We start from the raw sequence: 27150 nt of genomic DNA on the forward strand, positions 1-27150 counted from the left end.
AATGTTAAGAGAGTAAAAAATTTATTTAAGTTATTTGTACATAAGATACATGTTGTATTTCAGTTCTGAAGTAAAGAAATATTTGCTACTTAAAATAGTGGCACAACTATTTAACAATTCAGCAAGATTTATATTCATAGTATTATCAGGATGTCTTTAAATGATGATTTGAGTGGCTCATTACTACCCAACTTTATTGGCAAACCCTGAAATAAAAGTTGCTGCGGTAACATGCACATTTCTTAATTTAAAAAAAAGTGCAGTTCAGTAGCAGCAGTTTGGTAATTTCAGTCCATGAGAATCAGAAGTCCAGTTTGCCAGATTTTATTGCTGTTACACATTCCATATTTGTTTCTGAATTCATTGTTAAAACTGTAAATCTTAATTGTAAAAAAATCCCTGCTTAATAGATAAATTTTGCTGCTCTCTTACAAAATGAGGTAGCTGAAGATTAAGTGGTAACAGCAGCATTACAACATGTAATAAATAGTCACAAGAGTGTATTTAGTCTTTGCTCAGGAAAGAGATTGGGAAAACTGTTGGAATTGTTCCCTAGCTACTGTCTGCAGCCTCTAAACAACATATCCAGTTGGTTGTTTACTGAAGCTCGGTAGTTGTTTTATCCTTATGCATCAGATACGACCTGGGAATATTCTAACAAAATAAAATTCAAGGTTTTCCCATTTTCTGAACCAAACTCTTGATATCTTCATATTGGAAGGAGGGGAGGAATCCAGTATAAACCTGAACATACACTTGATTTCAGAATCAATATAATACCTATACAGAGCACAAGGAATTAAAGGTACCTGACCAGAAGATAATGGAAAAGTATTATTCATCTCTCAGTAGTACTAGAGTATTGGAGAAGGTCTCTTCACATGTTACAGTAAGACATTTACCCTCAATCTTGGAAAACTGGGCTAGCCAGCAGCCCAGATAATAATATATTAAAAGTTAAACTAAAACCAACAAGATGCTGTGCTAATCCAAAGACAGCAGTAACAGCAATTTATAAATATGATTTATAATAAAACTAAAAAAAACAAACTGGCTGTGAATCCTCCAAAATGAAGAAAAGTTTAGCAAGTTGGTAAGGGAGTGATAGTGACCAGGGGCACCTACACTGAAGGAAAGAGAATCTTGTTAAACCTACACAGCTTGATATTAAGACAGTCACAGTGCAAATGGCACCAAATACTTTGCAAGCATTCAGAATTATCAAGTGTTTAGGTCCCAAGAGTCGCTTAGTACAGGAATGAAGACGACCAAGAAAGCCATTGGAAGCAATCAGATACACCAGGGGAACCCTTCATTCCACGGAGGGCAGGGGTAGATGGCTGAATATCATCATCTGTTTGCCTGTTAGGAAAAACACAAGTTTCAGCAACCTCGATCCAAAGTATTGAATTTATTAATGTTCACATGACCTTTTAACACAATCAGTTATTCAAGGTAAGAAACAAGTGGTGTCACTGAATTCGTGCCTGCCCCCGCAAGATCAGGGATATTGACCCACATTCTCTTCATCCTGCATGCAGGATCATGAGTAAACCATAGCAGGGCTGGCAAGTCTCTCTATGGAACTATAAATTTTCAGGACGTGGCAACCTGCAAATGACTGAAGGTAGCAGCCCAAGGGTGTGCCTGAACACACCTTGTAATTCCTACTTCATAGACAAGAGACAGTTGCACGAGAATTGTATCTGCGTCTTGACTGATTAAACATCCCCCCCCCCAAAAAAACTAACCAAGGAGGGATACATTTTAGCCCTTCAGATGCTATTGGTTATGCAATTTCTTACATGCCATTCACCATGAGGTCTTGGGAAAGATTGCAACAATATAAATTTATATCAGTTAAAACAATTTGCACACAGAAAAATGTGGTGGCTCCTAAAAATAGCTTTCCAGTATGAAAGGCCAGGAGTGAGCTACATCTTCAGCATATGGGAAACTGTAATGAAGGTGCCATATATGCCTCTAGAGTGAGTAAATTCCACAGCTTAGGGCAGGGGTCAGCAAACTCTTTCAGCAGGGGGCCGGTCCACTGTCCCTCAGACCTTGTGGGGGGCTGGACTGTATTTTGAAAAAAAAAATATGAACGAATTCCTATGCCCCACAAATAACCCAGAGGTGCATTTTAAATAAAAAGACACATTCTACTCATGTAAAAATATGCTGATTCCCGGACCATCCGCAGGCTGGATTTAGAAGGCGATTGGGCCTCATCCGGCCCACGGGCCTTAGTTTGGGGAACCCTGGCTTAGGGGCTGACACAGAATGCCCTCTTTGGGGCTGCCATCACCTGAACCTGGGTAGGGAGGAGCTCTCTTAATAACTGAGAGGGTCTAAGGAATGGGCAGCTCCCACCATCCCTGACCAAAAGCCATGTTTGCTGTGCCTGGTAGAAGTGAAGAGTCAGCAGGGCAACAGGTTTTCAACCCCTGTTCTAGGCTGGATCTAGACACATCAAAAACACTTTCTCTAATGTAGGGTTTCCCAAACTTGGGTCACTTGCTAGTTTCCCATCATCCATGGCCATTGGTCCTGCTAGCTAAGGATGATGGGAGTTGTAGTCCAAAAACAGCTGTAGACTCAAGTTTGGGGAACCCTGCCTAATGTGTAAGATAAGAGAGATAGGGCAAGGTTGGAGCTACTGGGTAAAAACCATGTGCAGAGCACATGGAGTCACCTAGCTTTCCCCAATCATATTGGGTGGATCAGGCATAATTGTTTGGAGCAAAGGTTATTCCAGTCCAACCCCACATGATGTGGAGGAGGACCAAGTTTTCATTTCCCTTTTAAGAAAATGTTTAAACAAATTTGTCTATATAAAGCCAGTTCCCTGTTTTCTATCTCTTGGCTATACCACAGCATGATTTAAGCAAATTTGATAAACACACACCAAACACCTGTGTCAACACAGACAGAATTCTCTGCCCTTAAAAATAAGCCAGGCCCCTGTCCACTTGTGGCAACCTGGACCTGCAATCCCTGCTTTGCTCCTCTTGTTACCAAGCAGCAGCCTGGCTGGCAAAAAAGGGCAGGGAAGGCTTCCTCTCCCCACCCCATCCTCTTGTCCATCAACCCAGTGGCCATTTCATCATTACTGCAATGTATCTGACAACCACTAAAACCGACCTCGGAAAGTGCTATCAAAATATTTCAGAGAAAGTTACCTGCATATTTCTGTAAATCCAGTCTGCAAATACCGTCATATTACCATAAACTCCAGGTTTGAATCTGCTAGCACAGCCCGTTCCCCAACTGGTGTCACCCACTAACCACCACAAATCATTCTTCCGAGTTACCAATGGACCACCACTGTCACCCTAAAACAAGAGGAAACACATTCTACAGTTATACCCTATAAATCATGTGCAGAGTTTTCTATAGGAAAATTGTGATCATTTTCATTGCAACCCACAGTAAAGTTACTGCTGCTTTTAAAACCTTTGTTCAGCTACTGCAGAATGAAACCTCTTGCCTACTAATGAAGAGATCCATTGTGAGTATATTAGATGGGTTTTTACAGCATTTGCCTTGGCAACGTGCCATATATGAGCTACCGGTACTTGTTTTGACCTGAAGAGGCTCTGACAGTCTAGACCCTGTATACCTAATTTATCTCCTTGTGTTTGCTCAAACACTAGAAGCCAGGTGAGGAGCCCTGCTTAAAATTCCATTCATTTTGCAAAGCTCCACTTGAGTAGGTGACTAGGACCAACTCCTTTCTGGCTTCTCTTCTCCCACAACTTTCTCAATTGCCCATTACATAGCTAAGAGGTTTTGGTACCTGAATTTGCGTCTACTTATCCCTTTCCCCTTCCTATCCCTCTTTCACTTCATATTTTGTTTTGGGTCTTGTAAGCCTAAGATGAAGAAGAGTTTGGATTTTCACTACCCGAAGGAGTCTCAAAGCGGCTAACATTCTCCTTTCCCTTCCTCCCCCACAACAAACACTCTGTGAGGTGAGTGGGGCTGAGAGACTTCAAAGAAGTGTGACTAGCCCAAGGTCACCCAGCAGCTGCATGTGGAGGAGTGGAGACACGAACCTGGTTCCCCAGATTACGAGTCTACCACTCTTAACCACTACACTACACTGGCTCTCTAACGGCAGGACCTGTGCAATTTCCTTAACCGCTATATGCAACCTAGAATCATCATATGCTATAATAGGATCTCCTCAGTGGTGGCACCAATGTAGTCTGGCAGGGAGCCCTATACCTACAATGTCTGGCTAATGCTAACTTTGCTGAAAGTAAGCAGCCCTTTAATAGTTATTGGATGGTTTTCAGAAGTTCTGTTTAGCTTTTAGATAGGGAAAACATGGAGGAATAGGAAAATTGGAGGGGGTTGAGAGGAGTCACCCTCCGTCTGTAAAGGAAGTTCGCCAAGGAAATGAGAAATGCTTTTAAATCAGTCAAACATGTTTTTTTCCAATGAACTAATCGCCATTATTTATTTGTATTAACATTTCTATGGTCACTTACCAATAAACACAATGGAAGACAGAAAAACTACCTCCTTTCCATAAACTTAGCCTATATTATTAGTATTATTAAAATGTGTAAATCACCCCATATCCACAGGTCTCAGGGTGGTCTTACAGGCCAGATGGAAACTTTAAAAACCTGGGTAAAGCACTAGGAAGACACTAATTAAAGTTCCATGGTGAGTCTCTCTGTGCCAAGATGCGACAACCAAAAGGCCCTGGTTGCCACCCATCTCACTTCACTTGTTGAAGGCAGCCAAAGCAGAACCTGTGAAGGTGCTCTAAAGGTGTGGTGAGGCATATGTGGGGAAAGGCAATCTCACAGGTATCCTGCTCCTAAGCCATTTAGGGCTTCATATGGCTAAACCAATGCTGTGTCTTAATTGACCACAAGAGTTCATGCTAGAATCTAAGTGCTGCTTTCTCACTTTAAATAAAGAGACATTACCTGACAAGAATCCACCTTTCCTTCTAAGTATCCAGCACAGAACATGGTAGGCAAAATGAGTCCATCATAGATAAGCCTATTATTACATATAGCTGAGTCTATCAGAGGTACTATTGCTGCATTCAGTTCTTTTGAAGTGTTACCTAAGGTTGAAAAATGGGTGCAAAGACAACATATTAAGAGCCACTCAAATACAGGCTACTAAAACTTTCAGCTGCAGAATGTTGACGTATAGGCAGTGGACTTGGCAGTAAAAATGCAGTTCAATGGACTGACAAAGCACTGCAAATTGTCTCCAAATGTCATTTTAAAAGCTGCATTAAACAAGACATTTCATATAAATAAAACAAACTTATCTGTTCCCCACTTTCCTGAGCAGCGAGAAACCCCAGGGGCAGTGCATAACTGCATTTTACTTCCTTTGGAGGGAGTACTCACTGGAGACTTATGCAGCATTATAATATTTAGATTTACAAATACCGTCGTACCTTGGAAGCCCAAAAGAATCTGTTCTTGAAGTCCGTTTGACTTCCAAAACATTTGATAACCAAGGCGCGGCTTCCAATTGGCTGCAGGAGCTTCCTGCACACAATCAGAAGCCATGTCAGATGTTCGGCTTCTAACAATGTTCGCAAACCGCAACACTCACTTCTGGGTTGAAGGTGTTCGGGAGCCAAAACGTTCAACTTGCAATGCGTTTGGCTTCCAAGGCACGACTAGCAGCAGCACTGCTCAAAACAGATCCTGACACAAACTCTTCAGCATCTTGTGATGCTTTCCAGTTTTCAGCTAACCCTGACTCTCCTTCTTAGTCTCGGACTGCAGACTTTGTTGCTTTCCCCCAAATTTGGCACCTGAGATGTTGCTGAAGTGTAACTCTCACCTTCTCCAGCCAGAATGGCCAAGAATCAGTGAGGATGTGGGTTATATGTAGTCCAGCAACAACTGTGTGTCACTTTCCTCAAAACATCTGGTGGTTTTTCCCATTTACTAAGATTCCAGGGGGATCTCGGTATCAAGGAACCATCTTTTCACTGAATGCTCCCATAAAGACATAGGCAAATTGCTTCAGTAATGGCTCAGGGTGACAAAAAGATTCATAGCAACAACAACAAAAATGTATTGTTACAGGTAGGTAGCCGTGCTGGTCTGCCATATTCAAAACAAAAAATAAATTCCTTCCAGGAGCACCATAAAGTATCTGAAGAAGTATGCATGCACACGAAAGCTCATACCAAGAACAAACTTAGTTGGTCTTTAAGGTGCTACTGGAAGGAATTTATTTTTTATTTTGTTTCAAAAATGTATAGGACATATATAAGGTGATATTTAGCTAACAATCTAGTTCCAACACAAAGAGTGACTTTTAACTGGGTCACTTTAGTTCATTTGTTGCAACCAAGCCAGTTATTTTAATAGTTTTATAGCAGCAATTCCGAAGTGCCACAACACATAATTAAAGGAAAGCCCAGACTTTGATAGAAACTGATTTTACCTCTCTGGAATTTTGCTCCCCATCCAGATATCCAACATTGTTGGTCAGGCTGAAACATCATTCCAGGGTTGGGCAAACAAACTGGACTTGTAAACTCTATGAGGCAAGAACATATTTGCTAATCAGTAACTGTGCAGAAATAAGAATTTGATAGAGTTGCCAGAACAGCACTCTCAGCCCTCCTAACATGGAAGATTGGGGACTTTCATAGTACCTCATTTCTACTAGCACTCTTAATTTCCTTGAGGAAATGAGCATTTTTGTTGGTAAAAGTCACTGTGCGGGAGCTATCAAGGCAAGAAACCTTTACCCACCAGAAACACACTTTTGGTAGAAGTCTAGATGTGACTAAGGTCAGAGACTAGTTAAGAGTAATAAGGTTTCGACATGTTAACATGATTGTAAAATTATTGAAATGTATAAAATTGGGGGGGGGGAGAGAAACAACAACCCTACATTTCCCGCACCATCCCACAAACATGGAGGTTTGGGGATGGGAGAGAGAGAAAGGAAATAAAAAACTGACACCACAGGTGTTTACATTATTTGGAGCATTGTGCATTTTCAACAGTATTTTGCATAGAATGCAGGGGGTGTCAACACAAGCACAGGAAGCTCCCTGGTGTAAACATTTGTGCACTGGCATATGGAGGACAATGGGGCCACTGGTGCCATCTCAGGGGGAACTGGGTGTATGGGCACCCACAAAATTTCTATTGTGGGTGCCCAGCAGTCACATCGCACACGTGTGCGCTGCTCAGTCTCCGCCCGCCACAGCCTTACTTCTGCTGGCGCTCTGACACCGTGGTGGCCTCCACAGAGACCCTTCACCGCGGGGCCTCTGTTGGGGCTTGCTGTGGCCACAGGTGTGCTTCTGGGGTGTGTGTGTGTGTGGCAGGCCTCAGTGGAGACTGTTGCAGCACCAGAGAGCCATCGGTGGTGGAGAGTGGTGGCAGATGGAGGAGGCCCAGCTGCACACACTCCGCCGCCCCCAACCTGCTGATGCTGTGGCCACAGAGAGGCCTTGCAGCAAAGGCAGAGGCCCTGGCCCAGTCACCACAGCAGTGGTGGGTGAAGGCTGAGCTGCATGCACGACATGACACTTGCTTCTGAATAGGCAAAAATCTTGCAAACTTACATTTGGTGCATCGGTATAGTGGATTGGACCGGCTTGTTGCTACATTTTAAAATGTAGACATTTTGCTATTGCTGCTGCAACTAATAAACTTTAACTGTAGAAAGATGAACTGATTCTCCAATTTTCTATTAGGTTATCATCACTGAGTCACATCTTTCATTATACAGTACTGTAATCATTTTCAGTGGCTGATCTTGGGGTCTCAATTTCAGCAGTGCCCCGTGCAACACCAACATTTGGCACTCCCTGCCTCCTCTGCCTTCCATTCTACATAATAGTTGCGGCACCCCTGAGACTCTGCACCCAGTGCAACTGAACTGGCCATGCTCCCCTAAATCAGCCTCTGTTGTTTTGTACTGATCTGGTGCAATTAGATTGATGCGATGCTGATTTTGTTAGCTGCACTGAGCATGTAATAGAAAGATAAAATATACATGTATATACACAGGTAAATAGGTATGTACCATCTAAAGGTAGACGAGTCTGTAACTTCATAAGGGCAACATCATTATTTTTAGTAGCTGAATCATAGTTTGGATGAGAAATTATTTTGGCTACTTTGTAGCCCCTTCGAGGATACATTTCTTGCTGTGTCATGATCCCAGAATAAACTGTCCAGTCAAATGGATGAGAATGTGCCCTAGGAACAAAATGAAGGCTAACAATTACGATTTATTCTCAAGCATGATTCATGTTGCTGCAGCATCAACACCTAATGCTAAGGTCTACTGTCAAGAAGCGAACATTCCTGGTTACAACCCTATATAGATAGCAAAAAGCCATGTGTAGATACCATAGGGATTAAGCCTTTTCTGTCAGTGTGTCTGTGTTTGTTAGGACCTAGCAAAGAGGAGGAGAAAGCAGCAAAAAAAAAAACCCCTCAAAAAGCCTTGAGAACATTTGACCAGAAATTGGAATTTCTGAGTGCAAAGAAAGAGAAAAAGCGGCATTCCTATTATTAGATGCGGAGAAAGCTTTTGATAGAGTGGAATGGCCTTTTATCAAAAGTGCAGTAGATCTATTAGGGTTTGGTAAAAATTTCTCCAATGTAGTGGATGCAATATACAGAAATCAAAGAGCTAAACTTATAATAATAATGAAATTACTGGAGAAATAAGGATACGAAGAGGCACCAGGCAGGGTTGTCCTTTATCCCCGTTACTTTTCATATTAAGTTTGGAGTTTTTATTGGAAAACATAAGAAAGGATGACAAAATCAAAGGTATTAGGAACGGGAGGGATGTACATAAAATAAGAGCCTTTGCGGATGACATCATGATCATGGTAGAAGAACCAACAGAAAGTATTAAACAAAGCATAAAGAAAGTGGAGGAATACGGAAACCTGGCTGGACTTAGACTGAACAAGAACAAAACGAACATTTTGACTAAGAACCTGAACAAAGAGGAAATGGAGGGATTGCAAAAAGAGGTAGGCTTGAAAGTGATAAATAAAACAAAATCTGGGTATATGGATCACGAATAACACAAATAATCTAGTCAAAGACAATTATATCAAACCTGGAAGGAAATTAAAAAAGATCTAGATAAATGGAGCAGACTTAATTTATCCCTGTTAGGTAAAATTGCATCCATAAAGATGACCATCCTCCCTAAAAGTTGTTCCTTTTCCAAATGATCCCAGTACTAGGAACATGCTCAACCATTTTTAAAGAATGGAAGAAAGATCTGACCAAATTTATATGGAATCATAAACCGGCAAGAATCAAATATAAGCTTCTGATTGATGCCAAAGATAGAGGTGGTCTGGCGTTGCCGGATTTACAATTATACCATGAGGCGGCAGGCTTTTTGTGGTTAAAAGATTGGATAACACTATAATCACGAACTGCTAGACCTGGAAGGATCCGAAAATAAATTTGGTTGGCACGCGTATTTAGCAGAAGATAAAGTTAGAGCCCACAAAGGTTTTAATAATCATGTAATTAAAAAGTCTTTATTGAAAATCTGGGAAAGACATAAAAGATTATTAGAACCCAAAACACCTAAATGGATATCCCCAATTGAAATAATCACAATTAAAAAAATAAATTCAAAAGGACATTGGGGCACATACAAAGATCTAACAGAACAGCGGGATGGAAACTTGAAGATAAAAGAATATAACGACATCAAACACCTCTTAACTGGATGGATACAATACCACCAAATAAATAGTAAATTTAATAAGGACAAGATGCAAAAAGGATTCTTAAATGAACCTTCCTTATTAGAAAAACACCTCTTGCAGAATAGATGTAAACTAATATCTAATATGTATAATGTATTGCTGGAGTGGGAAGTCAAAGATGAGATGGTCAAGGAAACCATGATCAAGTGGGCAAAAGATCTAGGGAAGACAATCGAACTTGAAAAATGGGAAGGGCTGTGGAAAGAATCGTGGAAATTTACGGCGGCACAAGGGATCAGGGAAAACTTAATCAAGATGTTCTACAGGTGGTACATGACGCCAAGTAAAATACATAGAATGTATAAGGAAAGAGCAACTCTTGTTGGAAGTGCCAAAAGGAAGTGGGGACCTTTATACATATGTGGTGGCACTGCGAGGTGATTCAAAATTTTTGGACCCAGGTCTTAGAGGAAATTAAAAAAATGAAATACAATATAAAGAAAAACCCCGAAGCACTTCTATTGGGAATTCTGGATGGAGAAATAAACAAACAGGATGTAAAACTTTTTCATTATGCCACTGCCGCGGCCAGAACTTTAATAGCTCAATATTGGAAAAAGAAAGATCTGCCGGGAATTAAAGAATGGCAAGAAAAATTATTCAACTATATTGATCTGGCTAAATTAACAGATAAAATTAGAGGATACAATGATCAAAAATTCCAACAAGACTGGGGAAAATTTGGAGAATACATCAAAAAGCAATGCCCCACTGTGAAATGCTGGCTCCATTTTTAGACATACTGTATCGGGACCAAAAGGAAAAGTGTTAATGGAATGGTGAAGAAATGAAAGATTACAATGAATATTAGTGTAGTACAAAGAAGTGTTAAATGGAATCTGGGAGGAGGACAAGTGGAAGTCACAAGGGAGAAGGATAGATAATAACTGAATAGACGAATGGATAGAAGGAATAAAGGGAGATATGTGTAATAGGCGTAAAGGGTCAGATAATAAAGTGACTGATATGATTAATGTATTCGGAATAGGATGTCATGAATTAGAGAGGTATCTTATTATTTTCCTTTTTTTCTTTTTTTAGTAATGATGTATGGATTAGGTCATGACATGTATAATGAGGCTTTTATCTAAGCAAAGAACCATATGCAGGCTTTTTAACTCAAATTTTCTTTTTTCTGTATATGGCTTGTGTGTTTCGAGACGATGTTATTATTTGGATTCATTCTTTCTGTATTATAATAAAGTTAATTAAAAAAAAAAAGAGAACATTTGACCAAAAGGAGTTGAGTTCTCCATAGCACACCAAACAGACACAATGCAATCTAGGCATTCCTTGAAAATTATTTCAACAGAGCTAAAAACAAGTGCCAGATCCTACATCTCTTATGTTTAAAAACTGAAGGACAAAAATAGTTCCTAATAATTTTTTTTACATGTTTTAGTAACCGGAGCCATTATACATACAAAAAAAATCCCAAGGGACACATCATTTGGGAGAAATTGTTTGAGACTTACCCATCTACACAGTGAGCTGCAGTTACTATCCATTCAGGAGTGATAATGGACCCTCCACATAGATGAATGTTCTGTATATGAAGGCTGACTTGCCATGGCCACTCACCAGGGGAGGCAGCGGTTCCGCCCACAATTCTGCTTCGAGGATTCCAAACTTTACTGGAAGTGCCACACTCTTTGTAAAAATTAGAGGAAACATTAAGTAAAACATTCATAAGTAAACTATTCATAACCTAAGTCACAGGATGTTTCCTGCCTCCATTTATGACTCTCTCATGACAACAATATATGTATCCTGCCCTTCCTTTTAGGAGTTGCCACAGCAACGTTGCCTACAGTCAGATTTACAGTCACTTAATATCAGTTCCTTAGAAATCAGGATCTCTATTTTATATTAATTCTTATTCATGATAAGGGTGGCTTTATAACAATGGAACCCAGAATCTCCAAATGAAATAAGGTAAATGTATTTGGCCGATTTAATCATACCCCAGCCATATCCACCTAAATTCATTTACTTACTTACTTACTTACTTACTTACTTACTTACTTACTTATTTTAGGTGTGGGGTAGGATTCTTACAAGTCAGGCACAAGACAGAAAAGGTCAATTCAAATAAGAACAGATAATGGTAACTAAAAACTAAGCAGCATTGCAACACTTACCTATACATCTCAGAGAAACCATCTGTAGTGATGGACACTGATCACTGTAACACAATAGTATACATGTATTTGTACTAGGTAAGAAGGAGGCTTCCACTTCACATGAACCTGCTTAGCAGGGTGAGAGCCACTTCAGGATGGCGCAATCCTATACTCTACAACAGTGTGGGGGCAATCATGCCACCAGATCTGCACACATTATCTAATGCAAACAAGGAGCAGGGTACCAAGTGGGCAGGAAGAATCGAGACAATCAGCTCCACACATACACCACATGTTCAAAACATACTGAAGTGGCTTCTACACTAATAGACTCCACAAGGGTAAAAGAGGGTATCATTAATTTACAGAAATGTATAGCCCTCCTACTCGGGCATTGTAGGGTGCTCCTCACAGTTCCCCCCCCCAAACACGCATATCTGTTTTTCACAGCCCCAGCATTCACAGCAGAATAACCAGTGCTGAAAGTATTGCCCAGCTCTTAATGGTGGAATTCCAAGCATGTTCTCACACTGAAGGAGAGAGACTGGCACAACTATTGCTGCAAGCTACTGGGTACTGAGCACAGCTTTAAAAAGTTTGCAGTGGAGGGGAGAAAATTTCCATATTAAATCTGCTTCATTGCATGTCCCACAATTTAAAGCAGCCTCCACATTTCAACTGCTAATCTGGACATGAGTAGAAGTCAGCTGGGGGTACAACTCAAGGGCAGTATTCCTGAACTGCAAGCATTTGTCTTCTATATGCACAGAACAGACTTGGTAAAATATGTTTGATGAGTTCAACTCTATTAAATATGCTAAATGTCTTCAATTTCTATTAAGTAGAAGCTAGGGGGGAACTTAACAGGGGCATAAAACATATGAATTGTTTATGCCAACAATCATTAAGTTCACCGCTATAACAACAGTTGTGCATTATAATGGCTCTGGGAGTCAAACCCTTAAAAGTAGGCAAAAAATATAGAAGTATCACCTGTTATACAATTTTTTATGCAAGTCTGTGTCCACAGCACTTTTATTCAACCTCATAAAGCCCCTAGAGTCAGTGATGAGCGGTAATGCCTTGCTCCTGAAATGTGTGTTCCTGTCAAAGATAGGAGTGAGCATTCAAAAATGTGCACTTAACTATTTCAGCATGCATACACACACACACAATCAGCTTAAGCAATAATATTTTTTTTAAAATGCCACTAGATATGAACTCCCTCTTCACCAGCTTTGAGCACTACCCAATAGTATCTGCTGCATTAGAGAGTTCTGTATTATAATGATTTTGGGAACCATATCTATTTCCCAAGCATGTACATGAAACGTTGTAAAGCTTCTTGAAAGATCTGGCACAGTGTGGAATTCAAATTTTGTTCCTCCTATCATCATTACTACACTCGCTGTTATAATAAAATTGTTACTACAAATATCAGTAATCAAGATACATGCAGCAGTGTTAGAAACTGAGAAGTGAAAGCTAGGAGCTAAATGGCACCTTAAACCTAAGTTATAGGCGCAACACCAAAATGTTTAGGCACACTTTTTAATAATACAAAGCTGAAAAGGAATGAACTGCAGCTAAAATATTATGTTCATTTTTCACATGGTCTAGTCCTTCCCCTGCCCACCCCCTAATATTCTCAAGAGTATTCTTAATATTCCAGTCTTCAGAGAGTAGCTGGAAGTGGGGAGGCAGAAAAAGGTCTTCCTTTCCCTTCCACTCTGCAGTTTTAATCTGAAATCTTAGGCACAGTACTGCGCGCAGAGCTCAGAAACTGCTGGCACTAATGAAATTCCCTGTAACAAAATGTGCCTAGAACAATGGCAGTTTCGAACACTGACATGCAGATACCACTATCAGGCAAAACAAGATGAAGCATAACACATATGACAAAGCTAAAGAAACACCCACTAAATGGAATGTTACCCTATTTTAAAGTACAAGGGAGCTTAACAGAGCCATGCCACTATATCTTAATACTTAGTTCATACAACAGTTCTGGAAATATAATTTTAAGCCATTTTTAACAATAGGTGTTAAGTGTGAAACAGATAAGTGCAGGGGAAACTTATCTGCAATTCATTATATGGAAATTACTGCAGTCAAATGTTATATTTCAGTCTATATTTGCTATTTTTTAAAATACCACTATACTTACAAGTTATAACCCAAATCCTCACAGGCAGTCTTTCCATGTTCTTCATTCCAATCATCATAGCAAACACGGTACCATTTTTTGCTTTTAGATGAATAAACTTCCAGGAGAAAATCTGGTCCATAAAGCCTAACTAAAATAAAATAAATTTTCTGATGACATAAAGGTCTCAGAACCATCAAATTTCAATAAGGAGATTACCTGGCTGACACATATACAGTGGTACCTCGGGTTACATACGCTTCAGGTTACATACGCTTCAGGTTACATACTCCACTAACCCAGAAATAACGCTTCAGGTTAAGAACTTTGCTTCAGGTAAGAACAGAAATCGTGCTCTGGCGGTGCAGCAGCAGGGAGGTCCCATTAGCTAAAGTGGTGCTTCAGGTTAAGAACAGTTTCAGGTTAAGAACGGACCTCCGGAACGAATTAGGTACGTAACCAGAGGTACCACTGTATAGCAGTTGCTGCAACTCTGATGTTCCCTCTCTGCAAAAAGAAGCCAGGTGTTGCTAAAGGGTAGGTGGGCATTGCTGATAAGATTACAAACACTGGGAGGGCCTCTGTGTGGATGTCTGTAGTAGTTATCCAAACATGTAGAACAGGGAGGGTTTTAATCCAAGAAAATCTTCAATACATTTTTAAAGAACAGGGAAGGAAAAGCTGTGGCCCTTCAGATGTTCTTGAACTCCCAACTTCTTTCAGTATCAGCCACTATGGTCAATGGTGGGAAATGGGAATCCAAGAACACTGGGCAGCCACAGGCTCCCCATCCCCAAGGCAGAGGTTATTTCCAACTTGTGGCTGATTACTTTACTTGGGAGACGACAAAATAAGTTTGTTGTTCTAGGATCACAAGCAGCAAGCCACCCATGTCTCTAGTATTCCCCTTACTGTACTTCTGTGCTTACTGTGCCAGGAGAATTTCAGCACAGGGGAAACCTCAACATAATCAAAACAATAAATGCAGGTCAATGGCCAGTGTCCTGTGCGAGAAATCTTGCAAGTCTCCAACAACTGCTACACAGAATCTAGCCGTAGATAATATTGGCTACCATTGACTACAGGCTGACTAAAGAGGAGGGGCTTTCTATAATTCGCTGAATTCACTTACCACAACGATTTTCATCTTCACCATTAGGGCAATCGTTTACTCCATCGCACCACTGAGATGGTGACACACAAACTCCCAGAGTGCCACACCGTATCTTGGAGCCATAACAACTGTCTGTCACTGTAAAGAAACAAATCAGATTTAGGAATCTACTTCACTGGCAACTAAAAGAGCACCATACTTCATAAGCAAAACCATTTCAAATATGGATGGAGAGAAAAGGAAGCAGGATGGAATAATGCTATCAAAAGTTTGTGGCCATGACCATACATGTATGGTCCATAATTTAATAATTATGTGGTTGTTAAGAGAGCCAATGTGCGGTAGTGGTTAAGAATGTGTGTGGGACTAGGATCTGGGAGACCTGGGATCAAATCCCCACTCAGTCATGATGCTCACAGGGCCAGTCACAGTCTCTCAGCCTACCTAACCTACTTCACAGGTAAACATGTTGCAAGACATTTTAAACTTCTATAAACACAAACGGACCCTTACCGAAAAACCAGATGAGAACACATGCAATTGCAGCCCCTATTAGCAGTATTGCAATGGCTAGAATGAGTAACAATATTTTCCTGAGTCCTGAAAATATATAGAGAGAAAACATTCATGAGTTGTGACTAGACAGTCTATTCCTAACATACCAGTTTAAAGAAAAGCAGCCCACCAATATCTATCTAGCTATCTATCTATCTCCATAACATCATTATATATAATGATATATATGATCATTATATATATACATATATATATATATTCTCCCTGCTACCCTCACCCCCCGCAAGGTACAACAATGGAAGTACAACCATGTGAACAATGTTTAAACATATGAACAAATACAAAGAGGCTTTTTTGGAAACCTATACAACAGGTCTAATTACAGAAAATCTTGGTTTTTTTAAGAAAAAAGAAAGCAAAGCTTACTTGGCGTGCAGATTTTTGTAGACTTTGGTTGTGCTATTGTTGGCACTGGAGCTGACTCATGAGTAGAAATTCTGGGGACGTAATGTGGCACTGATGGAGGATAATACGGAGGTGGGTATCGTGGATACATGTGATAGCCACCGAGCCACCTTTCAGAAGCTGCATTTTCTGGCTGATAGGCAAAATTTTCATAATACGGAGGTGGCCTCTAAAAATCAGAAATAATCAGGTGAAACAAAACCAGCACATGAATAAACAAATACCGTTTAGAAAGCACTGAAATACCAACATCTCTCACTTTGCAGTAGTTCACTCAAGTGTCAATGGACTATTTATTTGTTGCAATAGTTGTTGTCATTTGTCACATCAAATAAATTTCTCGCTGGTCCTTCTCCCTAACATCCAAGGGCAGGTTGCACCAATTTAAAACACAACATTAAAAACAGTTTTTAAAACCCAAGAAAGTCTTTAATTATTTTTTTAAAAACCAGTTTAAAATAACTTAATTTCATATCATTTATTACCGTATATTTCTGAAATTATTATTTTAAAAAAGGTTAAACAACATATTTAATTTTGTATCATTTATTATATTTCTATGCTGCTTTTCACTCACATGAATCACAAAGTGGCTCAAAAACAATGAAAAACAATATAATAGAACATTACAAATAAAACATAAACCATACAGAATAATTAACAAAGCATCAGTAAAACAATCACAAATCATCAGTAAATTTCATAAACCAAGACCTTGCATTTTAGATAACTTAAAATGGCAGACAGCCACTATGTATGAAAGTTGAGCTTGGCTGCTGTTTAAATACACTGCCACCTGTTCGCCCATGGAGCATGTCTGAAGGCCTGGTGGAATATGCCGAGGGGTGCTGCCTGCTGCTAAATCAGTGCTACCAGCAGAGAAAACACGTGATGGCTCCCATGACTGCCATAAGCAGTGCTGGGTCTATCCTGGCTACTATGTTCACTGTCAATTGTCAAACGCAACGTTGATGATTTCAGAAGCAATTTTTTTCTAAGGGCTGCCTTATGTAGTGGCTACCCACAAATGATGTTTTCTACTGTGCTGCATTGATAAGGTCCCGATGCTTATAGCATTCTATAAGCATTTTGACACTATAGTAGAACCAAGTCTGTTACAAATCCAGCCTGCTTCTTCCACAATTTACTCACTAGATTCACGATGGGGTGTGCTGTTGCTATCTGGCAAGCGTGAAAGCAGAGCTAGGGCAGGGGTGGGGCAGGGTGGAGCTATCATGTCAACAGCTGCACAATGTTACCCACCATATTCCCAGGTTTTAGTTGGGGGAGGAAGGGTGGAGGTCCACAATGTCTCAACAAGGGTTCTGACAGGCTTTTCATAGACAGGCTCATGGGTCACTGCTGTGCTGAGCTAAACGAGACCCCATCAAACACAGCTTTTTTTTGGCTAGCAAAACCAGGCCAAAACTATGGACCTGTCCCCACTTGCTAGAAGAATTTAGATGAATTTTAGATGAGCAAGCACCAGCAACTGTTTGCACCATTTAAGTTCAAAATACTTTTTGGCAGATTTACACGCAATACTTTCCTGTTGGTCTTCCAATTGCTATAATGTCGTTTTAAAAAAAAAGATCAAATCCTAGATTTAAGACAAAGGAATGATGTGGAGATGTTATTTTCAATAAGCATAAATTAAGGTTCATTTATAATAAGATTTGCCATCTCTTTTTCCTGAAAACACTTTTACAAATCACCACAAATGGCATGCTATCTTTGAAAGATATTTACTTACTGAATCAGATTCCATCTTGATTCTCAGCAGTTCGTCTTTTGCAAGTTTCTGATAAGCCTATAATCAGTAAAAATTACTTTCTCAATTATAAGAGGCACTAAAGTTTTGAAGCAGGTAACTGTGGTTGCAATCCACACACACACACACACACACACTGCCTGGGAGTAAGTCCTATTGAACTCAATAAGGCTTACATCTGAGTATACATTACAGGATGGCACTGCAATGCCTTACCATTCATTCCTGCAGAGGACACTAACACTTTATCCATCTATCCAACTTTGTTATACTGTAATAATAAAGTATTGAGACAGCCTCTTTCAAATGTCCACTAATTGTCCCTTACTACGTTTTTATATTTGCTGGAAGCCGCCTAGAGTGGTTGAATTATTAGTTATTAATTGTATTTTGTTGTTGTTGTTGTTGTTGTTGTTGTTGTTGTTGTCATTATTATTATTTCTGCCTGCAACCTGCCTCTAGCTTCCAGCTCTTAAACACCTCAACTCTGGCTTTTGTCTTTCTAACAGCCAGCTATAGCAGGCCCCTACCCATCTGTTCCCTGGCACAGAGCCACTTCCTTTGTTACCTTAACAACTCACAGCAACTCATATTTAGGGGACCATTACCAAGAAGGTGGTCTGGCTAGTTCAACAACGGAATCCTTGCTGATTCAGGAATTATAAAGGAATCATGCATACAGCCCAAAAGGCAAAACTCACACCATTCCTTTTGTTAAATGGGTGAAATTCCAATGCCTTGAACAAATAACACTTTACATAAAATGTTTAAGAACATAGCCATAATTTATTTGCCCTGAACACCAGTTGGTTAGTCATCTATGTATGTGTTCCTGAATGGCTGTTTTTTTGACAGCCATTCAAATGTTAACAACAAAATTACTCTTACCTTAAGCATGCATGATATACTATGACAGGACAGACTATAGCCCAGGCATCCCCAAATGTCGGCCCTCAAGATGTTTGGGACTACAGTTCCCATCATCCCTGACCACTGGCCCTGCTAGCTAGGGATCATGGGAGTTGTAGGCCAAAACATCTGGAGGGCCACAGTTTGGGGATGCCTGCTATAGCCCAAAGGAATCAAACATCTCCCCTCCAAAATTAGCCCCAAGTGCAGCACTGGTTTAAGTATGCTACTGGACTGATCCCTTTTAACAGACACCTACCTACCCAATGTACATGATAGCGAGAAGCACACATAGCTTTTTGTGTGGTGGAGTCTACATTTCAAAGATATCTGTGTTCCCAGCCTTATTTATTTTTATTAAATTGCAAGGAGGATCTGTCACAAAATGCTGTGCTGTGAAGTTCTTCTGTTCAGGTTCCCTAATCAATCATGCCATTTTCCAGAATCCTCCATCCCATCTTTTCCCCAGGTTTCAATTTCTCTTCCTTCCACTGCAGCCAGCCTACCATCAGCTCTAGCCTCCAGCTGATTTCCTCCGCCCCCCAGCCATATATAGAAAAAAGATTCCCCACCACTAGTGTATAGAATCACAGCAAATCAGTCAAATTTTTAGTCCCACTGATTTTAGGCTTAAATCCAACCTACTTCTGAGCACTGAGTTGCATTGCTAGTTTGAATTGAACCCCATGTATTCTTCTCATGTCAACTATGTTGCACTAAAGGAGAGAAAAAGTAACGCAATGCAAACTTTCTGTTTCCTACGAAAACCTATAAACAACTGGGAAAGCTTCTCAACTTACAGTGTACACAAGCTTATTATTTATCACGAATACATTCATCACCAAGTTTGTTTGTTGAGATCTTTCTAGATGCTTCCCTTTTGAGTCAGTAATTTATAGTCCTAACTACATAGCTGCAATTTACAAATGAACATACAAGGAAGTATAAATTAAAGCCAAACCAGTGAAATGATTAAGTGGCACAAGATTACATGCCTGGAAATAAAACTCAAAACAACACTAGTACCACCTTTAAATTACTCAGTAATGATCCTTTTCCAGTCATGCAACTTTTAAATTCATATAGTGAACACGCCAGGGAAATTCCAACACTGCACTACAACTATTCCACCAAAGACTTGGACTACATACAACTCTCAAAGTCACCATAGAGCATTTTCAAGCTGTAGCAGGATTGTTATTGGAACAGCCTAGTTAATGAAGTGGCACATGCTACCCAAACCCTATCCTAATAAACTTTACAAAGTTTTTTTAAAAAAACTTGTGCAAATTCCTCTAGTGCTAAAAGTGGTAACTATAAAAAGCTGTGTTATCTATTGTTTTAACTGAAAAAATTCCACAACTCAGTAGTAAAGCACATACTATGCATTAAAAATGGTTTGCAGATATAATCCCTGGTAAACTCATGTAAGCCTGGGAAAGGCTCCTATCCTGCCTCAAACCCTGGAGAGCTGCTACCAAATGGTCTCTTATGGTTTCTATGAGGAAGAAGGCGTACATAGAATAATGAAGAGCAGGCACTCTTGGCAGGCAATAGCTTTGTTAGGTAAAGGTAAAGGGACCCCTGACCCAGGGGTGTAGCAAAGGGGGTGGGCTGCCCAAGGTAGCGCCATGGGGGGTGACACTTGGGGCGGGGCTCCGCCCCCTGCAATCGGTGCCTCCAGCCAGCGGGGGAAAGCCGCTGAAAGGGGGAAAGCCCCCTTTCAGCGGAGGCTGGGCTCCCTGAGTGGAGCCGGGACATGGAGAGAGGCGGGCCAGCGAGGAGGGGTGTCACCCCTCCTCGCTGGCCCGCCCCTCTCAATGCCCAGGCTCTGGCAGCCAGCGGCAAAAGAAGCTTTTTTCGCCACTGGCTGGGCTCCCTGGGCGGAGCCGGGCGGGCCAGCGAGGAGGGCCATCACGCTAGCCTCCTCGCTGACCCGGGCAGAAGCGTCACTCCGTGCACATGCGTTAAATAAAGCACCTGTCCCTGTGGAAGTTAAAAGGAGCAGGAAAGCATTGAAAATGGAGTTTGCTGAAGCAACTGAAACAGCAGGTGGGTGTCCTTCACTAGAATTATTATAGTATTTCTTGTTATGTATTCAATTTATTACACGTCCTTCACCATCAGGTCCCAAAATGAATTACGATAATTTAAAACTCAATATTAAAAATAGCTAAAACAATTAATTCACAGAAATAAGGAATATATGCAAAACTGATGCTGGTAACTTCCAATAACTTTTTAAAAATAGTACACATCCCAAGCTTGTTCTCAAACAGCACACAGCTGGATTTCCTGCAACTGTGATGAAGCACCTAAGTATTCTCAACACACAATATCAAGAAATCCACAACATACCATCATGTACTCTCATTACTAGGTAGCAAGACAAAGATAAAATATTCTGTATTTATTTAAAAAATACACATTCTATTTGCTGGCAATTGTACATTTCTGGCTCATTTAACCAAGTGGTATCAATTACATTGAAATCAAATACCCAAAAGATGTTCAGTTCAAGGCTAGGTTACCCTGGACCAGAAATGTTATGAACTCAAAGTGCTCACTTAGTGTATCATGCCTCCCCAATTGGTGCATAAACCATTTTTAGTAGCAGATAACATGGTGTGGCAGGTCATAAGGTCTGAACTTATTTCAACCAGAAGAAACCACTTTCTTTAGCACCCTTCTCAGAAGAACAAGATTTTTCCCATCAAGTACAGTACTTACAGCCAGACAGAGCATGTATCCCAACAGTTTTTACATCATTGGGGGTGGGGGAAAGCGAGCGAGCAGTGAATCAGATAGCCATTAACCTGCTGTAGTTAATAGCACAAAGACCTCCTTTTTCCATTTAAGGTATTGTTTAACACACTCACCTTCGCGCTTTCCAAAAGTGCTTTTTGAAGCAACATTCTATTGAGATATGAGGCTGTGTGGATATAACATGCCATTCAGACAGGGGCAGGACTTTAAACATCAAGTACCATCACAGGTATGTGGAAGTGTTCCAAATAGTGCTAACTTATAAAGGGACTTTTAAGGCAGTTTTCTGGTGGTCAGTAGAAGGCTCATGAATTAAATTAAGGGGAACTCATCAAGGAAGAATTGGTATAACAGGAAAGCTTTCATGCAGAATAGAAACAGCATCTACCACCTTGATTGTTCTTCGTAGATATACATCACAGTATGCAAGGTTTACATACAAAGAATGTGCTGCTTGCTTATTTTGCACTCAAAAAGTTCAACACTGAGTGTCATTACTAAAAAGTCAGGACAAATATTTAGCACAACTACATCTCCAATTTATATATGAAAATTAGCAACTTTATTAGGTTGCTGCAGAGAGGGAAAGTTATCAAAATTATACATTATTTTGAGTATGACTGAATCCATTTGTTTAAGGTTCTATGGTGAAATTTACATGGACTGATGTAATATCGAAATTCATTTGTACCTTTGAAACCCAAAGACCTGCAATTTTATGTTTGTTTGCATGAGGTTTTAACATCACAACCAGTTGCACCTGAATGCTTGGAAAATTCGTAACACAAGAGATGCAATGTTACATTTATTTAATTTACTGTGAGTTACACTACATATGATAATCTAACAGAATGTCAAACTTATTTTGAATCTATAATTGGAAGACTAAGGACAAACTAGTATAACATTTGGAATATCAGTAGTTAATAAATGTCTGGGGTTGAAAAAATAATAGCTAATATTAACAGAATCTGAGGAACCTTTCATTATATGAATATTTTATTTTAAAGTGTTTATAAACCACTTAATAATTTTAAAATCTCTTAAGCATTGAATGAATGACATGTTCCTACATTGGACAGATAATTATAATTAGAATCCTTTATTTTATTTTTTGCTGTAGACACATTATGCTACAAATAGAGATGATACATGAAGCTACTTAGGTTTATTTTAACCAAGAAAAGAAACAGCTTTTCTTCAACCTCTATTTTTTTGCTTGAGAGAAGTCATTTCCCCTCTATAGAATTTCCACTATGCAGTCTAACCACGTTTACTCACCACAGCCTCCAAGTTCAATGGAACTTACTCCCAGGTAAGCATGCATGGCACTGCAGCCTCAATTGTAACTGTACTGTCTCTCCACCTTAATTAATAATATCTGGGACACCTGTCTCCCTTGAAGCATAATTTATAAAGCACCAGATGTCACACAGTAGCAGGAATAAAATAAAATAAAACATTTTGTTACATGTGCTACTGGTAGATAGGTTGTCATAAAGTCTGCTCCATAGTTTCCATCTGCTTCGTAGTACTGGGAAACTGGAGATTTAGGTTCTCGTACACATATCACACTTCAGAAGGATACAAAACCACGAGGACAGCATATCTGTGTTAGGTGTACATTAACTGTACACATAACTTGGTTTTCCTGCCCTCGTTATTATACAGAGTAAACAGTTAAATATATCCAGGGGACACTTCTCTGATGTCACTTTGTGTCAACAATGCTGACACCCTACTCAACTGTCATTTTCAAAGCAAATAGCAAAATATTTTTGAACTTTCATTGTATCAACTACTGAAGATCACTCAGTTAACACCAATTCAGCATATGGTTGTTCCTAATACTTTAAAAAAACAAAAAAACTTGTACAGGCAACTTTAGTGATGGAGTGCTATTAACAAAGAAGGATTATAAGCAAATATTCAAAGTGCTTCATATGCCTTATGGTCAATAGGCATTTGTTGTAAACCTTCCCCCCCCCCCCTAGGTCAGTCTCATCCTAACACACCCACTGTGGATGAGGAGCTCAGCTGGAGTCTGCACAGAGCAATCCTAACCATGTCTACTCAAAAGTAAGTCCAACTGAATTCAATGGGGCTTGCTCTGCAGGTAAGTGGGGGTTAGGATTGTAGCCTTAGTGCATTTGTGAATGGAAATCCCCAACTCTCCATCCTTAGCCTATAGCACTACAGTGGTTCAACTGCAGAAACAAGAGAGATTAAAATAAGCTTAGAAATGGAATGTATTCTACAGAAAAAGAGAAACAGTTTCAATAATGAAGTTCCTGGAACAGGACCATAGAATATAAAGTTAGTATTAAGGTTTCTTTATCTTTAAATGCTGCCATGGTGAGCAGATGTTTAAAGGCTGAAATTCTTCCCAGGCTGAAAATTCAGATAGGAAAATTTCCACCTGATGCAATTTTGCTTATCACACAGTTGCTGGTAGGAAAACAACCCTGCCAGACAAAGCTGGTAACCCTATCAGGCAGAAGGAACTGCTTATGCATAAAGTGCTTTCACCCTTTGACGGCAGAGGAAAACCCCACCTCACCCAAGAAATTTGCTTCCAGGGAAACCTAAACTACACTACAGCCCTTCCCTTTATCACATGTCCTTTTTTCATTAGTACTTACAACAAAGGAACAATCCCATATCCCTTAGAAACAGCACATGAGAAAACAAATAAGGACCAATAAGACAATTCTGCACATGAATTTCTATTCCTGCTTGAGTAACTGAAGTATATCATTCAAAGCCTCAGCAAAAATGGCTTTTAAAAACTCTTGAGCTCCCCACCACCACCACCACCACCTCCCACAATAGAATGGACAGCCCAATCCTCAAACAATTTAGGATGATGCATCAAACCACCTTAGACATGCAGAACAACGCTGAACTCAAGTGTAACTACTGCAGCTTAGTTTCTCAATCGCCTGTGACAGTGCAATATAAGTCAAGAACATAATTTGCATTTTATTTCCTTCACTTTAAACATACTTTAAAGACAGCATTTTAAGCTGAGGACAGGAACCTTTGTTCCACTTAAGGTCAGTGTAACAACCCATTTAAATGCAAATATATGCTGGTTTGGGCAGTTTGCAGAAATGTAACCTGAATCCCTTACTGGAAATGAGGCCCATAAAAACTGCCCAAATGTGATCTCTAATCTACAAGGAAGGAACACACAAATATATATATATGCACAAAGGACCATGTGATAGTTTTGCCTAGCCAGTAACAACCAAACAGATCCTTTAAAAAGCAGCAATTAAGTGAACTCAGATTAATGGGCATTTCATTTCATACACCCAGCTACCTTGAAGTAATGACACACCTTCAGTCGGTAAGCTTTCCTCCTCAAATCAGCACAAAGTCTCATATGTAGATAGATATGGTTGCACAATGTTGTTTTTCAAAATCACTGCTTCCACAGAACAAGCGAACTTCTCTCATATTTACCACCACTTTGAACTTTGAAGACACTACAGCTGCTAGGTTACTCCATATTTAGTGTCTAATGTGTGCAAGGTGCTACTGTACAAAAAAGGAAGTGTCATGAGAATCCACCCAGGGCCCATGAATCAAGCTCAAATTGGCAGCTACATCCCACTTAGAGAGGCTTGGTTCAATAAATGAATTGGATGGGCAAAGCCATATAGCAGGCATGTCCAATAGGTAGGTCATGATCTACCGGTAGGTCACTGGACGTCTGCGGTAGATCACTGGTAGATCACTGGCTCCCCCCAAAGAAGCTGAACAACTGTGGCTCCCCTTAAAAAAGCTCAACATTTTACCCCCTCCCTGAAAAAACTCAACTTTGACCTGAACCCAAAAAAGGGGGTAGATCACTGCCAGTTTTATCTCTTGGGAGTTGGCTACCCCTGCCACAAAGAAACCACATGTAAGCAGTTCTGATATTTTCAGTGGATGATTGAGCTAAAAATGTAGTGTTGTAATTAAGAATGTGAAACTGGGGCCAGGGAGTCCCAAACTCCCACTTGGCCTTTAAGCTTTCTGGATGACCTTGGGCAGTCACCATCTCTCAGCCTAACCTAACCTAGGTGGATGTTGTGAGGGTAAAATGGATAGTGTGTTAACCAAATACAGTATCCTGGGCTCCTTGAGGAAAAGGTGCGATAAAAAGGGAATTATCAACAACAAAAATACGGTAGCTCAGATGAAATTCTGTTGTGTAATAGATTGCCAGACTCTATAGAAAAGTGCTGGACAGAAGATGGAGCAGGATTTGCTCCAGGCAGCTTGGAGGATTTGGTGAGGATTTCCTACTTCCTGTTTAACAAAGGCGCCAGCATAGTTACCCCCCACAATTCTTCTGCTGAAATGAAGTATGGGGGGGGGAAGCAAGGAGGGTGGGAAGTAACATCTGTGTGTGGAGTAAATGAACTCAGATCTACTCCTGGGCCTCGGAATTCTTTAACTTGTACACTTTTCGTTCCTGATTCTAGGTAGTGGATCCCAGGCGAATCCTTAAAGTACTGAGGCCAACCATGCCTGCTTAGAAAGAGATCCTATCATTGCACATCTTTAACAGCCTCTGCAGATCACTGTTATCCATCCTCTGATGGGAAACATCTCGGTAAGGCTGGATACAGGGTAGTCATTTTAGAATATAGAATATCATCCACACGACCGAAATCTCTGCAGTCCAAACCGACGTCATAACAATAAGGAAACAGCAGGTGTTTTGGCAGAGGTATGGTCCCAAGGTCATTCAGATCAAACATACAGGAAACACAACCACAACGTCCTGACTTTTAAAATAAATATGCCCAAGCTTCCACGCCTATGGCTCCTACCCCCCTTCCCCCTCTACTCCATTACCTTTTTTAAAGCCCCCCCCCCCCACGATTTTGGTTGGAAAAGAATCCGGATTTGTAGGTAAAGGGAACGACCGCCGAGCAAGCGCCTCTTCCAGCGGCACAGAAACGGCAACGAATGGATGCCAACGAAACACTCTTCCAATTACCAGCTTATAGTTTAATAAGCATATGATGGAAGTGCTTCTATAAAAGGGGGGGCGGGCACTTCCGCGTCTTAAAAAACCCACAGGCGGGCTCAGCCGCAAATGAGAGGACGCCGTCCTCGCGAATCCGCGTCTCCCTCGCCCAGAGAATTAAAACTCTCGCGCTCACCTGAGGCGACGGGCTCCCCGATGCTCAGCTTCAGCCCAGGTGCAGCAGCAGCAGCAGGGCGGCTTTTTCCTTCGCCCAGGGACACGCTTTCTGCCGCCTTCCTCCCTTTCCCCGCGCCACTCCCGCCGCGCGCTCTTCTTCCGCGAGGTGAAAGAACAGCAAAAGTCCCCGCGTGCCGAGTCAGTGCGCGGATGAGAGGGAGACCTTCCTTCCACCGCCCGTTTCCTGTGGACTCACTGCCCCTCTCTTTATCACTTCATCCTCAGAGGCGGGCTTGACGGGCTATTATTCACCTGCAAGAGCGGAGGGAGGGGGGCGGGGCGGGCGGTGGGGCCAAGAGCGTCGCCAGCGCCGCCGCCGCCGCCGTCACTCTCTGTGGCAATGCCTGCCTTGCCGGAGGGTGGTGGGA

The 27150-nt window shown here is 40.7% G+C and overlaps 1 protein-coding gene across 2 annotated transcripts; it reads right to left on the reverse strand.

The window, feature by feature from the left end:
• Positions 1–6: 6 nt before the first annotated feature.
• On the reverse strand, positions 7–26754 carry TMPRSS2 (transmembrane serine protease 2). Of its 2 annotated transcripts, XM_033147063.1 has the most exons (14): positions 26742–26754; positions 17887–17943; positions 16095–16302; positions 15666–15752; positions 15171–15290; positions 14060–14189; positions 12886–12996; positions 11911–11954; positions 11245–11419; positions 8044–8219; positions 6442–6537; positions 4947–5089; positions 3183–3335; positions 7–1362 (listed from the first exon to the last, which is right to left on the reverse strand). In XM_033147063.1, the coding sequence occupies exons 2-14, from the start codon at positions 17899–17901 to the stop codon at positions 1351–1353; spliced, it is 1470 nt and encodes a 489-aa protein (XP_033002954.1). In that variant the 5' UTR covers positions 17902–17943; positions 26742–26754; the 3' UTR covers positions 7–1350. The 2 variants fall into 2 exon arrangements, with proteins under 2 accessions (XP_033002954.1, XP_033002953.1); XM_033147062.1 differs by lacking the exon at positions 7–1362 and having other exon boundaries at positions 2902–3335.
• Between the last annotated feature and the right edge of the window lie 396 nt (positions 26755–27150).

Source organism: Lacerta agilis, chromosome 4 (genome assembly GCF_009819535.1).
Source record: "Lacerta agilis isolate rLacAgi1 chromosome 4, rLacAgi1.pri, whole genome shotgun sequence".
NCBI lineage: Eukaryota > Metazoa > Chordata > Lepidosauria > Squamata > Lacertidae > Lacerta > Lacerta agilis.

Bases quoted from the DNA above. Each gene is read 5' to 3' on its own strand.
- TMPRSS2 (XM_033147062.1), bottom strand. The intron at 11,955-12,885 runs GTGATACTTCTA...ATTGTGTTACAG, and splicing joins CATAAAAAATTGTATAACAG to TGATCAGTGTCCATCACTAC. The intron at 6,538-8,043 runs GTACATACCTAT...CTTGCCTCATAG, and splicing joins GACTCGTCTACCTTTAGATG to AGTTTACAAGTCCAGTTTGT.